Here is a 17,037-nt window from a genome sequence, read left to right as displayed (position 1 = left end):
TCACGTCTCAGATTGGCTCGACCAAAGCCGGAGGTGGCAGGGTGTTGGGGCGCGGCTTGTCTCTAAGCCTGTTACAAGAATCTGAACCTGTTAAAGCATACAGGTCATAACAGGCGAAGGGGACGTGTAATTGGTTACTGGCGTCACCGGGATATTTAAACACTAACACCACACTTAGGTGGAAGGATTTGCTGTCTATATGACCACCGAAATTACACATTGAGGGAGCCTGAATAACTGGGTGTGAAACTGTCAAAGAACGACGGAGACAACAATAGCCTGCGTAATGTAAAAATAAACTTTACAACAAAAATGTTCAAAGCATAAAATCATGTTTTACATCAGTGGTCAGCATCTAACTGAACTGGATGTAGAGCTTGTGTATGTTTCACTTGTGCCATCAGGCAGCTTGTGCTGATCACGCAGCATGGTGCAGCCTGAGGTGGTTGGAATAGTACATTTACTTATTTCATCCAGATTTGGTGCAATTTCTTTTTTCCAACATTACCAAAATGGTCTTATCCATTTCCACAGCTGGCATTTTCTCTTCTCTTCTCATTATTGAATTGCACCTCTCGATTGTGTCATGGTGGGGAAGACTTGGCTCAAGGAATATTTTCTTGTGAGCTAATTAAATGAAAACATTGGCCAAGATAATTGGGTTATCTTTAGTGCACCTAAGAAAAGGTCATACCACCCATTTGCATTCTGATGTTGTCAGATGCCCATTGCCATTTAAATAGGACAACTGAAAAAAGGAGAAGAACTGTCGTGCATTTGAAACCATGGAAGTTGTGTACGTGTTCAGAAATAATGATACAAAAAAGTAAGGCATGCTGCTCAACAATATTTAAATATTCGTCTGGGGGGAAATAAATAATGAATTCACCATCAGCAGCCCCCTGTGGTGAGAGCATTATGGGAGTTGTCAGTGAGATGCCGATGCATTCTGGGATTGCAATGCTGACAGAGGTAGCCAAAGGGAGAGAGAAGCTGTTTTACCCTTGCATGCTCTATCATGTACCAAACATTGAATTCCAGTAATTTCCTCTTGCATGTGTGTTAGGCATGGTTGAAGTTCCCTCTTGGCTATGCAACTCTTAAGATTGAATAATGATGACCTGAGAGAGTATGCCGTGCCAATGAGGCTCGTCCCCTGGCTCCTTTAGGTTTCATTGTACAAGGCTGCCTCATCGTGATAAAGCAATCGCACTGCCACTCTGCCTGTCAGCAGGAGGTCTACCCCTCAGGATACATGTACTGTATGTAAAATGTGCAAGCACAAGGGAGGGTCTGGTTCTTTTTTGTTCCTTCTTTGACTCTCTCTTTCTGTCTCTCTCTCTCTCTCTGCCTTTCTGTCTCTGACACTATGCGGCTGTGTGTGTATGTGTGTGCACATATCTGGCAATAATATTGTACTTTTTTTTAAACATCAGTGTCCTGTACTGTGTATCCGAAATTATGTTTTCAGCAAAATGCGCGCTAATTGATAATAATTCACACTTTTTACGGTGCACTGTAAAGTCTGCCAGAGCTCCTCATGTGCCTGTTAGCTCCATGACATTTATGGAGGAGTCTTTAAAACCCCTTTGTGATCCATCAGCCGTATGCTGCCATTTGAAACACAACAAACTGTTTGCTGAGGAACACCTGTCAACATTAATGACAAGGTGGACAAACACGGTCGTGATACACCAGCACGCTATCACTCACATGCACATGCTCTCACTGCTTTCAGCAGTTACCGCTATATTAATGACTCTCTCCATGAGATGACAAGTTGATGGTGAATCAGTTTTCCATAATAAAAAACAAAAACAGGTACGGGGCATTCAGCTAAGATAACATTAGTACTTGAATGACTGCAAATTAGTCATTTGTGGCATATGATGGATACAAACGTATCATCTAGGCACACCAGTTAAAGTAAGTGAAAAAGAGCCAGTCCTCTAGTCAGTCAGATGAGGGAGTGTTTGCCATGAGGTGAGGTGCGAGGGCCCTTACACTGGAGCCTACTCTAAAATAAGGGTTCTCATCCTCCACCGCCACCACCAGTCTCCAGAGGTGTTACATCTGTGGTTGGCTGTCACACAGACCCAATACCACACTGGCTCATGACGCTGCTTAGTATTCCAGTCAGCTCTGTCGCTGGTGCTGGCTGCAGCTAACTGTGCGTGCCTGCCTCTGACTCACTGCACTGAGGAATTGCCCCACCAGCCAGCCTGTGGGGGAGATTGCAAGCTGGACACCACACGAGAGGAGGCTCAGGTAGACAACTGGGTTTGGAGGCATTTGTTGAGATCCAAGTGTCATTTACTGATGAGGAACTTTTTTCTCCTGTGTGGGGAGGACTGATGCAGGGCAGACTACTTTAATTTGCCTCTACACTGATGCCGCATTGATTACTGCTAATGATGAATATAAAGTCATGCAGTGTAAATAAACTCATTGCCAAAAGCAATGATAGACTATAGGAATATTTTTGTGGTTTTAGCTGTAGAAGCAGTGACATTTTGTCTATTATTAAGTGACAGTTCTTTATGCTAACAGCCATAGTTAACAAATGAGCCACTGAGCTTTACCAACAGATAATTAAATCAGTGGCCAAATTAAAAAGCTAATTTCGCAGATGGATGGGCCACAATAAAGAGCCTAACAATGCAGGATTGGATAGCAACAAATCAATTGGGCCATCGACACATAGGAGCTTCCAGTACATTCTCGGTCAAATTGGTCTGTACTCTGATAAATATATCAACAGAATAAACTCAAATACACAGTATACATTTCCCCAAATTTCAGAAGCGGGACAGAGTTCCCTGATAGGCTTCAAGATTAGCCCCCAATTTTCCTCCATAGTCGACGTCCAGTGATGTGAAGGATCGCTCTCAGACGGAGAGCTAAAATGCCTACTATAAAAAGATCTATGGCCACATAGGTGGTTAGTATGTCAGCCAGAGGACGATTGGTTTTGGCTGCAACCACGTCACTTATTCTCTCTTATGCTTACCTTCTTTTCAGGCTTTTTGGATCTCCCTTTGCCCTTTCACAGTAATGTTTAAAATGGATTTACATGACTGTCACTGAATGACTACTAACTGTAGTATTGATACAGGATTGATTATGGTGGTTGGCCCTTTAATCATGCCAAGTAAGAGTCCTCGGATATTGTGGTACCGAACTGTGATGAAACACTGAAAAGGGCTATTGTTAATTGAAATTCCTAGGCAGGAGTTCATAAAATATCTTATTTTTTCTCTCTCCAGAGCTTCCCTCCTAAGGGGCAGAAGTAGGATAATTACCATTTTAATGAGTTCCAGCTCAGGTGGAGCCTGAACCTGTGGACTCAGACTGAGATATGGAGCTGTGCTGATAACTTGCTGCCGTGTGGAGGGATTGGAGAGCATCCACCTTCATACCGCTCAAACATCTAGCACAGTCCCATCAGCCCACATGTCCACCCCATGCTGTGTGTCACTCAATATCGCCCCAAAATAACAGCTCATCAACCCCACATTAGTTTGATAATGAGACAAATGCAGACCCTCGCCTACCACTCCGGTGCCTGAGTGGATGTCAGGTAGTTTTAGGACAGCATAATGAGACGTTCCTATCAGGATGAGTCAGGAGTGTGAGTGGGTGAGACATATTGTACTTTGACAGATGAGTGACCTCATAAGGCATGGACGTGATCTCTGCTGAACCACCCACTCATTGCATCTCTTTGATCAAGATTGTATGACTCACGCTGCATCAGAATTTGCATTCATTTTCTTGTTACACTGATCAGGTAGATGGAAGGATTATCAGAGGGCTTAATCAGATTGCAAGTGGTGACCACAGGAAGAAGCTCTCTGACTAATCCTGAATAGACTAGGTTCTATGTATAACTTAAATATACTATTTCAATCATTTAATTTTCTCCATGAAAGCATGTGGTAAGTGATTGACAACTTGAACTCAGGGACTGATCATCTTAGGGTCATGCCCAAATCAGTTGGATGGCAAGACTGGGTGCTGGGATCCTTATCCATGTCTGTAAATACTCAGTTGAACATGCCCTGACCATGGTACATGGCAGTGGAGGTTGTAAGGTCTTGCTTAGGTCTTGCTACAAGCTGACCCATAGGAGTGTCTGTCTTTATGGGCACACTAGACTATCACGGCCAGCACAGAGAGAGCTGCCTGTGACAGTGTTTTAAGAGGGTCAGGACCAGGGTCTAGAGGGCTCGAGGGGCTCTAACCAATCTGATGGGGTCAGTCTGAGGCACATCAGACAGTTGGCTGTGACTGACCCATTCTGTGGGTTGGCCGGGGGGGGGTGGGGGTGGGGGGGTAACTGGTGTCCTCCTGCCCTCAGACAGAGAACATGGGATGTAGCAGCCTCCCACTGTGAAATCTGGTTTAGTCATCCAATCATTTAATTCGGGGGGGGGGGGGGGGGGGGGGTCATGTCCTGCGATATGGAGGGGGATTGTCTGTGAGGATCAGCAGGGGTTACCCAAGATTATCCCTCAGACTTCACTGAGAGAGGGGTGGTGCTGGTCAAGGCCATATGAGAAAGAGCTCATAGGGGCATTAAAGTACAGCCTGATGGGTCTTATGATAGGGGAAGGGGAAGTGTTGGAGACCCAGGTTAATAAAAAAGGTGCTTTAATCCTCCTTGCAATCACACTGGCGGACGAATTCCACCAGCCCATGACTGAGTATGCCACCATGTTTCCGGAATGCTTGATGACATGTTTATGCTAATGTGAAAATGTTATTATCATCAGTGAGGCATTCAGTCATCTCCAACACGCTGTGTGTAATGATAAATAAACACATCATATTATTTCTGGAGTCCAGACTGCAAAGGCTGATCCCAGTGCCTGGTTGAATGCAGTCTAAAAGAGAGTGTAGACATTTATTTTTTCCCCCATTTATTTATTGGGTAATTCAGCTTCCTGTTTTGCTGCAAATAGCTGACAATGGCATTCGTGGGTCCGGTCCTGAGGGCATCCAATCAAATGGAAAACCCTCGGACTCTTTTCAGTGTTGTGGAATGAGGATACTCTATGCAGTAACATTAGCATTCTACCCAGGCCAGGCAGATCGCACACAGATTCCAGTGGTGCAGTGCTGTTGAGGAAAAACTAGCACGTAGATTCTTCCTGGTACTGCTATCCTCACTGACAAGTATTTAACTGCAGATCTGTGTAACTGCACCTGAGACAGGACACTTAACATCCTGATTATTTCTCCTCCCTCTGCTTCAAGCACTGAACCTATCGTGATTGGTGCTCACAATACATTGGTCAGCAGATTTGATCTAGCGCCTGTTGAGAGAGAGTGAGTGAGTGGCTGCGGACATCATGTTCTTGGATCCAGAGGAGCAGGTTTTGTGCTGACAGACTGTCCCAGCAGGCCATTGATCTGAGACTTCCAGCCCACTGGGATCAAAGCGCGCAGACGCCCGGCCTCTTCATCAGTGTTCCTCGGCCTACTGCCTCTTAAATAGGCCACAGGGATGCCGCCTGCTCCCCCTCCGCATAATCAATGCAGCTGACATCACTGGGATCATAACCAGATGGCTGTGTGTGTGTGGTGTATGTGTGTGTGTGTGTGTGTGTGTGTGTGTGTGTGTGTGTGTGTGTGTGTGTGTGTGTGTGTGTGTGTGTGTGTGCAAAAATACATTAAAATGTATTTTGAGATGATACAAAATAATCAAGTATCAAAATATAATACAAAATACAGGAACCCTGTATTTCCACTCCACATAGGCATCCTCCACTATACATTTAATAATAATGCACAGCTTTTTACTGTTTAATAAGGTGGCTTGTATTGGAAGTGTATCTGATGGGGAGTATTCACACTAGCTAGATGAATGACTGTAGCCATGCCAAGAAGGCAAAAAACACATCACATTTCTTTTCATCCAATCAGAGTGGTCAACATTAATTTTCAATGCCTGCAGAGAAGACACATGAGACATCAGTTGGTCTGAAAACAATCATGGGCAAAGCGCTCAGCTCACCGTCGCCATCTCCCAAAGATGCATGCAGATGCAGAGATGTGACACTATCATGTAAACAGTTCTGAGGGAAATATTTTCTGCAAAATACAAAACACTACACTATTTTGATACAAATTACATAATCATTTTTATAAGGCTTATCAAATCCAAATCAGTAAATACTATCTTGTATTTCAAATACACGTATCAGAAATACTGTCCATCCCTGTGAGAGAGAGAGTTTTACATGTACAGCGCCACCCTGACATCAACACTAAAGGTTTGGCTGTCGGTGTGAGGCGGATCTTTTATCAGTCACCAAAATGCCAGATCCTACGCACAAGATATAGCATCTATTTCTAGCTTGTCAGTTTCTTTCTCCCCCTCACTCACTCTCACTTGATCTCTCCTTCTCTCATCTTCTGTGCTATCTGGCTGAAGACAGAGTGGGATTGGAAGATTGAGTTTGCTATGCTGACTTCTGTTCCCTCCCGCTCCGCTGCATAGACACTCTCGAAGGCATCAGAAGTCTCTGAGGCGGCAGGCTAAGATAGAGTTTCGGGGCATTTTGAAGGTGAAGCGTGGGTGTTGTGTTTATTTATTCAGCAACAGCTGGGCATCTTCTGAAAATGACATTATCCACAGTAGCTTAAACAAGCAGCAGGTCCACAGCAGTGTCTCACCACAAACAAGGTGGAGCGCCCTGAGATTTTTGAATCTAACAAAAGCAAAGACAGGAAGGGTCACAGGAAAGCTAAGCACATGGCAGACCATAGACTGAACCAAGGAAGATTAACGACACTCCAAAAGTAGAAACGATATCTCTGTGGCAGAGTGTTTTGGTTGTCAGTTTTGAAGAATGAAGTCAACTGTTTCTTCCTTTTTGTCCAGATAGATTTGCAAGTTACCCAATTCATTGTCATGGGTGGGGTAGGGTGGGGTGGCGGGGGAGGCAAAAGTGATTGTGCTTTTGTGTGCTCAGCACATCCAAATCACACACTTCCTTCCTTCTTCCACTGGAGACGGACACTGTTATCACTTTTCCTGAAAAATTGATAGAACACATCCTTTTCCCCAGGTAATCTGTTCCAAATGTGGCAAGCTCTGATTGGCTCAGTCCTGGGTGCTTTGTTTTGCGGCTCCTCGCTCTGTTTATGACGATCCATAAATCATGCCTGCCCTGGTCCGCGCTCGCTTCTGCAGCCTCCATTTGTAGCTTACAATGTCAGATCAATACTGTTTGCACGCTGAGCATTTACTGTCATAAATCTGTCACCTGTGCTTTCAAGATTGGCTGGGCTGACAGTAGAATTCCTGCCCAGTGACAGCACTGTGGATGGATGACATGTGGGGTCAAGTAGGGATATGCATCTCAACCTCCTCCACATGAGATTACAGTGAAAAAAAAACCCTTAATTGTTTGCCGTGCATGTATGTGACCACCATTAATGTAACCACTTGCTACACCTGATCTAAGGTCAGAAAAATATCCCCAAATCCAACTAATGCTTAATGACTTATGCTTAAATTCATGATCTAAACATCACTCTTCCAAAGCATAACTAATTGCACCTCTGCTTCTATGTTCTCTCCCCACAGGGTGCCTTGAGTGCTGCATCAAATGCCTGGGCGGCATCCCATACGCGTCCCTCATTGCCACTATCCTGTTGTATGCTGGGGTGGCCCTGTTCTGTGGCTGCGGGCATGAGGCTCTTTCAGGCACTGTCACCATCCTGCAGAACTACTTTGAGGTGGTGAAAGGACCCGTGGAGTCTTTGGACGTCTTTACCATGTGAGCTAATCTCCAAAAATGAGTCTAGTATGAGCTATGGGGGCCATCATATGACACCAGTGACATATCAGTAAAACTGACAAAATACAGAATCTTAAAGTAGCACAACAAAATAACTTTATAATTATGATCCCAAAAGTGATCAGGTTTCAGAGAGGTGACTGCATTGACATAGGGCAAATTGAATCCAGCAGAAGCACTGCCTAATGTTCCTTGAACATCAGCGGTAATTATGTGTCTGATCTCTGATCAGTTTTGTCTCAGGCTACAGAGACATTAGTCTGCCTGACCTCTTTGCCAAATGCAGTGGATAATTACTCTAGAAAGACAACTACATTGTTTGAAAGATTGATGAACACTCTGGCCTTACATTCTCGAGGGCAGTGCAGTAAAACTTCATTTAAAGTTTAGACCCAAACATCCTCAAAGTGGCCTATTTCTAAAACTGTATTTGGAAGTGCAGATTAAGGTTCTTCATACATGCAATATTAACAAAAATCAAACTGATTACGAAATGAAAAGAGTGAGTGACAAAAATGTATGGGTGTGGGGGGGGGGGGGTGGTGTGTTGGTCATGACAGTACAGCATTTTATTTTATGGGGGTAGTATTGTGCAAAATGAAGGTATAATCAAAGAATTTGAATTTGGCTTTCGCATTAAAGCTTATTTTTGTAAACATCTTGCTGCATGGTATGGCATAAAGCTTCAGTACCAGGTGCTGCCCAAGAATATGAGTAAGGAGAATTTCGCCTGATGCAGCAACACTCAAACACACACACACACACACACACACACACACACACACACACACACACACACACACACACACACACACACACACACTCACACACACACACAGGGGCGATTCTAGGGAGTGTGGGGGCCCTAGGCAGACATTCTTAGGGGGCCCTACCGACCAGTGTTCATCACCCTTATGTTAGGCAAAAAAATCTGACGCCGACGCGAAATGTAGGAAATAAAAGCTTTTTTTTATTCAAAATATTAGAACATGTTCCAAACATGAAAAACACTTATTTCTCACTGGAAGTGGATGATGCTAGACCTGATCTGCAAAAAAAACAAAAAAAAACAGGGTAGCCTATATCTTAAAGAATCTTTTCAGAGCATGTCACATGTTATCAATTGAGGTAAAATATATTGAACTCCAGAGGTGTAAAAAGTACTGAAATGTTGTACTCAAGTAAAAGTACAATTACTTCGATAAAATTGTACTTAAGTTCAAGTAATATTACCCATCTAAAAATCTACTCAAGTAAAAGGTAAAAGTAAACATAGCAATGGTCAATTATCGAAAAATAGTTGACCACATAACATTGGGAAGCCCCATTCAAATGAATGGAGCATTCTACAGTATTAAGAAGAGCCGTGTATGCTCATAAAGAATCTTTACAATTAATAAGCAATCAAACAGGTAGCAGCTACAGTTAACAATTCAAGTGGAACACTGGACTTAAGGTTTTCATCATCAGGCTTTGGTAGGGGCACTTTATCTGTCCGTTTCGTCATAAATTTAAGTTATGATCCTGAGGAGGGAATAGAGATAGGGAAGAGATGTTTCATTTTTCTCCTTGAGCATGGCTTTCATTGCTATCACAGCATTAACAAGATAAAAGCAACATTATGCAACTATTTTACCCTTCAGAATGGGTTAAGTGTGTTGTTGTGTTGCACTTGCTTAATGTTTGACTGTGTTATGAAAGTTGTTCACTAATTAGTTCGTTAGCATCCCTAGCGATTAGCTATTTTTGCATAGGTTTGCTTTAACGCTAGCTGCTATTCAAGTTATTAGTTGGACAAATTAGCCTAGCCACATTTTTCAATAACAGCAGTCGTCTGTTAATGTTATGCTCTAAGCCTAAATCATCCACTCCACTCCACTTACCGCGGCCTTTCTTTTTCTTTTCTTCATCTTCTTTTTTCTTCTTCCTCTTCTCACTACCAGATGGGTAGTAGTTCCTCTTCATTTTCCCTCAGCTTCGTTCTGTTCCGAACATCTCACATTCCCTAACGTTGTATCCACCTGTTCTATCCTGGGCTGGATTTTGACTTGGCAAAGCCAATGTCAATCAATCGGAATTTTGATACGCACTCGTCTTTACCCACACTGCCCTGCGCTTGGCCCTCTACCCATCCGAGTAAGAGAATGAATTTGTTCATTGAGAGTAAAATAAGGTGTTATAACAAATACATTATTTTACTATACACATGCATAATATATGCATGTATAATTCATGCTAACCTATATCGTGCGTAATCGATGGCTTGGATATTTTCACAGGGATCACAACGGTACACACCGTCACCGTGAGACTTTCTCATTCACTCCTTGACAGAGAATCTTCCTCTTCTATAGCTTATTCTCATCGTTGCGTTCATTCCACACCATAGATACAAATTTGGATACATGTAATTCTATGAGTGTGAGGTTAGTGCCGCAACCGACAATGTGAAATTCGCATTATAGTTTGAATTTTTTTTATCAGACCCTCTTTTGGGGGCCCCCTAGTGGCGCGGGGCCCCAGGCAATTGCCTGGTATGCCTAATGGGATGCAGCGCCTCTGCACACACACACACACATACACACACAAGCACACACACACATACACACACACACACAATCGGAAACACATGGGCTAAGATTGATTTTCCAGGGATGGTGTGTGACGTGCTGGCGAGGATCCCACACAGGGAATTAAGCCCTCTGAAATCGGTCCGGGTCGTCCACCACACACCTGCTCACCGGAACTCAGCCTGCTGAGAGTCTGGGAGAGCTGATGATATCCCCAAACTGGGATTGGACACATGAGCTGGGACCTGCGCAGACTCCCATGCCTCTGAAAAAGCCAAGCAACCAATATAGACTGAAATAAACACCTTTTCTCTGAATGTTTCTATCCATAACATCCTGTTTCTTATCTACGGAGGATATATGGATATTCTTTGAGAACAAACTAACAGCAGATAAACAAATATGTAAAGGAATAACAAACATTGATGTATGTTGTTCAGCTGCACATTGCCTGTAGCTACGCTTGTTCTTATCCTCTAAGCCTGTGGCTGAATCATTGAATAAAATAGTCTGAGGTATGCACAGGGGGACTTGTAGTGATGACCCAAACAAAAGCCTGTTGCTAATGTGCTTCATTAAATGTCACCAAATATGACAGCCCCTAAAACATTTCTTGTCAATTAAAGCTTTCCTCTAGAATTTACTGCCATGGCATGCCAGTGTCAGCTCAGCCCTGCTTATAGGAATTTGATTCACCTCGAGGTGTGCGCTTTCCCCCTCCTGCAGGATTGACATCTTTAAGTACGTGATCTATGGCGTGGCTGCTGCCTTCTTCGTGTACGGCATCCTGTTGATGGTGGAGGGCTTCTTCACGACCGGAGCCATCCGCGACCTGTACGGAGACTTCAAGATCACCACCTGCGGACGTTGCGTCAGTGCCTGGGTAAGGAAACTCGTCTGTGAGCCACCAGAACAGCAGACAGTTAAGGAGCTAGTTTACAGAGGATTTTTAGGGTTTCAAATGTACTTTACTTGACAGGAGGGCTAATAGTGTTGTTGGCTGCCCTCTGCACTTAATAGTCAGTGTTGCTCCGTCAGTCATGGTCTTCCCCCCTTTTGTTGCTTGTGTTTCTCAGTTCATCATGCTGACCTACATCTTCATGCTGGCTTGGCTGGGGGTGACGGCCTTCACCTCACTGCCTGTCTTCATGTACTTCAACATCTGGACCATGTGTCAGAATGCCACCATCACCGAGGGAGCTAACCTATGCCTGGACCTGCGCCAGTTTGGTATGCAGCTCTGCAGTCATATAATGCTACAGCAGTCTAGTATACCACTCATGTTTGCAAGCAATACCAATTATAATGACACGCATTCATATATATATATATATATATATATATATATATATATATATATATATATATATATATATTCATGTCACTCGATGGCAAAGTTGGTGCTCTATTCCGGTTCATTAATGAAATATTAATTCATTGGTTCACAGTTTTCTTTCAGTCTTATATATTTGGCAAATGGAATATTTAATATATTGAATAGAACAGCCTCTTTGCGACCCAGTAGATTTCTGTGATTTGGACTGTCTATAGTATCTTCAAAACGTCCACTGCTTGAGCTAAACAGAGCTGTTTAAACCACTGCTACACAGCAACAGCCTATTTACATATTATCAGCATTTCATGAGGCACTGATGAACAACCCCTCGAAAACAGAAAAGATATTCAGATAGAGTTTTCCTTCTGATCTGAATGAAAATACCCATCTGTAGATACTTTGTGGCTTAATGGCTGAATGACTTGATGAGCCACTTGGTCAAGCCCTCCATCTCTGGTTTGTAGGCATTGTGACTCTTGCTGATGAGAAGAAGGTGTGCACAGGCTCAGAGAAGTTCCTCAAGATGTGCGAGTCTACTGAGGTAAGTGGGCATCGCGGCTGCTTTAGGCTGACAGACACGCAGACACACACAGACACACAGACACACAGACACAGACACAGACACAGACACACACAGACACAGACACACAGACACAGACACGCAGACACACAGGCACAGGCACAGACACAAACACAGACACAGACACAGACACAGACACAGACACACACACACACAGACACAGACACACACAGACACACACACACACAGACACACACACACACAGACACACACACACACACACACACACACACACACACACACACACACACACACACACACACACACACACACACACACACACACACACACACAGGGGTAGAAAGCAGGGACTCCACTCCATCACAGTTCTCCTATTTGATATGTGAGAGCCATAAAACTCCCTCAGCTGTGCATGGCTGCTTAAGGTTACTGTCTCAAGTGAGAGTGAGCACCAGCAGAGATAGTACAGGGAGAGAGAGCACAATTAAATTCCAGCTGAGAAGCACACTGCCATGCTGTGATTGATAAGTCCAGCAGCATGGTGTTCATTCATGCATGTCTTGCAGTGTGAATACATGTGCTGTGATGCTGCAAAATACAACACAAAATACACTTTGCACATAAATGTGGCGTAACAAACGACAATTTAGAGTGAGTAACTGTACACATGATGGGTTATGAAAACGGAGTTTCTTGCAGGTTATGTATAAATGCAGTTAATGAAAAAAAAAACAAGTTAGCCGTGTTTTACATTTAGCATTCACTGAGGCTGTTCTTCTGTAAAAGGTCAGTTGTTGAACCCTTCGTGTTTGTTTTGCCTTGCAGCTGGACATGACATTCCACCTGTTCATTTGTGCTCTTGCTGGGGCTGGTGCAGCAGTCATCGCAATGGTGAGGGCGGCCATTTTATCCTTTATGTCTCTTCCCATGAGAGCTCTCTTCAGTGACCAGTTTTACTGACGATGCTCTCTTTGACCTAAAAACAAGAAAAAAATCGAACCATGTTGGATATGTTGATATCTGGGTTACCTTGCATGATCCTATCCTAGTCCGAGCTACATCCAAGCACCAACATTTTTGATAACATCACACTTCAGTCCTACAGCACTAGTCTATGAACACACACATATGAGCAATGTGAGAGAGCCAGGGACCCATACTGCCAACAGTGTTGTGTATCCATAATAAGCCCTGCTTTGAAACATTAATAACAATAGCCCAAGGATATCATTATCCTGAAGCAAGCATTCATAATAAAGACCAAATGTCTCTGCTTATAGTTTGAAATCATATCTAAGATTGAGGAAAATTAGGAAGGAAATTAATGCACAATGTCTGTTATCAGCGAGGAGCAATGTGCACTTGGGAGGATTGGCCTGCTCTGCATGCTTTCCATGTAATGGAAAGGCACTGTAGCTACACTGTGCTTCATTAATGAACAAAAGCGCAGGATGCAGAGGTAGATGGGAGGGAGAGAGAGAGATGGAGAGGAAGAGAGGAGAGGAGGGTGAGTGTGAAGCAGTGAGAAAAGGAGTTTGGGAGGGGGCGACACTCGGCATTGGAAATGCATGGGGCGCAGTTGCCATAGAAACTGGGAGAGAAGAGAGGAGCTTGTTGAACGCAGGGGCTCATAGATGGTGAAGAATCATATAGGCTACAGCTCAGCACTAGGCCATAATCTGCTAGGTCCATCTTCCAAGACAAAAAAAAATGTGTCGAGTTAAAGTAATAGATCATTCATTCATTTAGGAATAATTCATTTAGGAAGACAGTCTTTAGAATGGGCTGGGACACCCGAATGTCAGAATGATTGTATTTTATATCACTATGATCTCAGCTGATTTGCTTACACCGCCTGTTGAGGTTCTGTAAGATAGGTGTCAATTTTCATCAAAATCTGTCATGCTAACCAAAGCCTTTAGGATATCCTTCATTCATTAAGTAACGTGTCATGTGATTGGTAGAAGCAACAGACCCTTAAAATAATTTAGTAAACATAATTTTCCCATCTAAATCAACCCATTATCATACTGGCTCAAATTGCCTTCTCAACAAACCCTTCTCAAACCCTCAGGGCGCCATTAAAGAACAGAAAGGAAAATGTTTGCCTAGCAGTGATTTGTGTGGCAGGAGCGATCAGTGGCTTTCAACAAACCCGCAATCGTTTGCTGTATGAGTTGTATCGCCACCTGCTGGCTGCTTTGAGTACGTGCAATTGGGTTCGAAACATGTACGTACATCTATCTAAAGCAATGTCAATCTGTGAGGCAGTTTATTTGCTAAACACACATAAACCGTTTCAGGCAGTTTCAGCAATACTAGAGTATACTTGAAGATGGTATGCCTGTGTATATCCCATAACATTAAAGGAACACTGTAACTGCAAAAAACATCTGAGGACCCAAGGATGAAAATAGCAGCCTAATGTTTTTGAAGAGAAACCTGAAATGAATGGTGCATTAAAAGACGGGGCAACGGCTGTGTTAGATGCACTTTTGATTATTTAATTACATCATTGCATTTTATGGGTGCAGCGCTTGGCTCTGCAGATTAACTTTGTGTGTGAACAGCAGTGCCACCCTGTGTTGAATACTGGCATTACAAGTGACTACCACAACTGTATCAGCCCTCGATTACTGGTCTAGAGTAGTCATCCATTGCTTAAGTTTTCTATCAAACAAGGGGAAAATGTAGAGAATAATTTATGCTGAAGGGTTTGGCCACAGTCCCATATTTGATCTGTGGTCAGCAAAACTGTTGAAGGCCGTTTGCTTGTTCTCAATATAATGCTGCTTGACAACAGTGGAAATTGAATCCTGCTCCTGTCTCTCTGTCTCTCCTTACTGTCTGTCTCTGTGGTCTGTGCTGGACAGGCGGCCTGCATCATGGTCCTCGCCCGTAACTATGTCACCCTGGCCTCCCAGAGCTTGGGGAAGTACTGCACACGATTCTGAGAGGACCTTCAGGGGGGGCAAGGCCATCGTGCCCCAGAGCATATGCACTGGGCACAATGAGCAAAGATAACATCCAACCATCAAGAGACCATTTGTTCATCCAAGGGGGTGTACAATAACCCCAAAAAGCTTTAAAGCCCCTCAATAACCTGCCTTTACAATCCCATGGCCCCCAGGCAATTCCACTGCTCTGGCCTACCCGTAACTGCCCCTTCCTCCGTAACTGTCAAAAGCAAACTACTGAAGGCACAACTAATATGGCTTATACAACAGTTTGGTTGCTTTATCTATAATATTTATAAGACTCTAAAGACTTCTGAATAATCGTGCTTTGACGGTTGTAATCATTACTGAAAAATAATAACATGGATTATCTTCACAAATAAGACCTTTCTCTCCCTCTCTCTCTCTTTCTTTCTCTCCTTCTCTCTCTCTCTCTCTCTTTCTCTACCCCTGCTCTTCCTCCATGGTAACCCCCTAACCTGTCTAACTGCTGTCCTCCCTCAGGTCCACTACCTAATGGTGCTGTCTGCTAACTGGGGTTATGTGAAGGATGCCTGCCGGATGCAGAAATATGAGGACATCAAGTCCAAGGAGGAGCAGGAGCTGCACGACATCCATTCGACCCGCTCAAAAGAACGGCTGAACGCTTACACATAAAGCACATCTCCACGCCGATGCGTACATAAGACAGGCACACATACACACACACACACACACACACACACACACACACACACACACACACACGCACGCATGCCTCCCTTAGCTACACACTCGAACACACACAGACACACACATAGACATCTGCACTTGCTAAAGTCTCTGATGTTATTGTTTGCCAGGGTGAACAGGGGTGGTGTGGGTGGGTTGGGTGAATGTCCTTCACTTACTTATGTGCTTACGGGTGTGACAGAGAATGTTGGTCTTGGAGGTCGTTCAGAGCCTTCTCCATGACAACCTGTCTGACTACCCTCCACTTATATCTGGGATTTGAGATTTGCATTTTTTTTCTATTTCTATTTCTTATGTCTTATACCAAGACTTCTTGTGGTTCTTCTTTCGATCTCTTTTTCTCCACCCCCTATCCATTTTTGTTCTTTCCAGAGACAGCACACCTTTTCAGAAAGCACACAAAGTGAGTGGTTCACTGTCATTAAATCATCACTTATTTCTACACCAGTCTGAAGTTAATACAGTTTTTCGCTTCAGAGTTGAACAGGAGGCTTGGTTAAACCTGAAAAATGTATGTGACTCCATCCTTTTTTATTTTATTTTGGTTCATTTGTTTTGTACTTTTTTGGGACTGATTTTGAGGTTCCTCAAACACATTTCAAATGGGGGTCCACTCCTTGCTACATCCACACTTTGTTTTCCTCTCCTTTTTGTTTCATTGTGACTTACTAGACCAAAATGTGACCAAACTTGTATAATTTACAGGTAGAATTTCATACGCTTCCGAAAGGTAAGCACCAACCGTATAAACAATGTACAGATTCTTTTCCAGCAAATTCTTTATTGGTTGGGAGTGCCAGGGATTTTTAAAAAAGTACTGTAAAGTGACTTTTCATACTGCTATACTGTAGCTCGGCCTAACTGTCAGAACTATATGCTAGCTGTACGTAAGTGTTAACTGAAGATGTGACGCTTTGATTGATACTTTGTCAATAACAGTGTTGGTTAGACTGTGAAGTGGATGATCGCTTTACTAGTAAGTCATCAGGTAGATGGGCTGTTGAGGTGGTCAAATGAAAAAAGGGGGAACCACGATGTACTGGAAAGTCTGATAGATTGGCCTTCTAGGATTTGCCTTGGATAGACTCTA

At 43.4% G+C, this 17,037-nt stretch overlaps 1 protein-coding gene across 2 annotated transcripts in view; it reads left to right on the top strand.

Moving 5' to 3' along the window:
• The window catches only part of gpm6ab (glycoprotein M6Ab), a 65,038-nt gene extending 48,976 nt beyond the window's left edge, over positions 1-16,062 (top strand). The window contains exons 2-7 of one of the 2 annotated variants that reach the window (XM_080836838.1): positions 7,598-7,790; positions 11,108-11,264; positions 11,458-11,611; positions 12,182-12,258; positions 13,084-13,149; positions 15,720-16,062. In XM_080836838.1, the coding sequence (XP_080692964.1) occupies positions 7,598-7,790; positions 11,108-11,264; positions 11,458-11,611; positions 12,182-12,258; positions 13,084-13,149; positions 15,720-15,872 (800 nt within the window). In that variant the 3' untranslated portion in view covers positions 15,873-16,062. Of the gene's footprint in view, positions 1-7,597; positions 7,791-11,107; positions 11,265-11,457; positions 11,612-12,181; positions 12,259-13,083; positions 13,150-15,131; positions 15,383-15,719 lie in introns of those variants that run through there. The other variant, XM_080836839.1, reaches the window with a different exon arrangement.
• Positions 16,063-17,037: the final 975 nt, after the last annotated feature.

Source organism: Sprattus sprattus, assembly GCF_963457725.1.
Source record: "Sprattus sprattus genome assembly, chromosome: 4".
Taxonomy (NCBI): Eukaryota; Metazoa; Chordata; class Actinopteri; order Clupeiformes; family Clupeidae; genus Sprattus; species Sprattus sprattus.
Note: the sequence above shows the minus strand (reverse complement) of the source record. Positions and strands in the feature narration are given on the sequence as shown.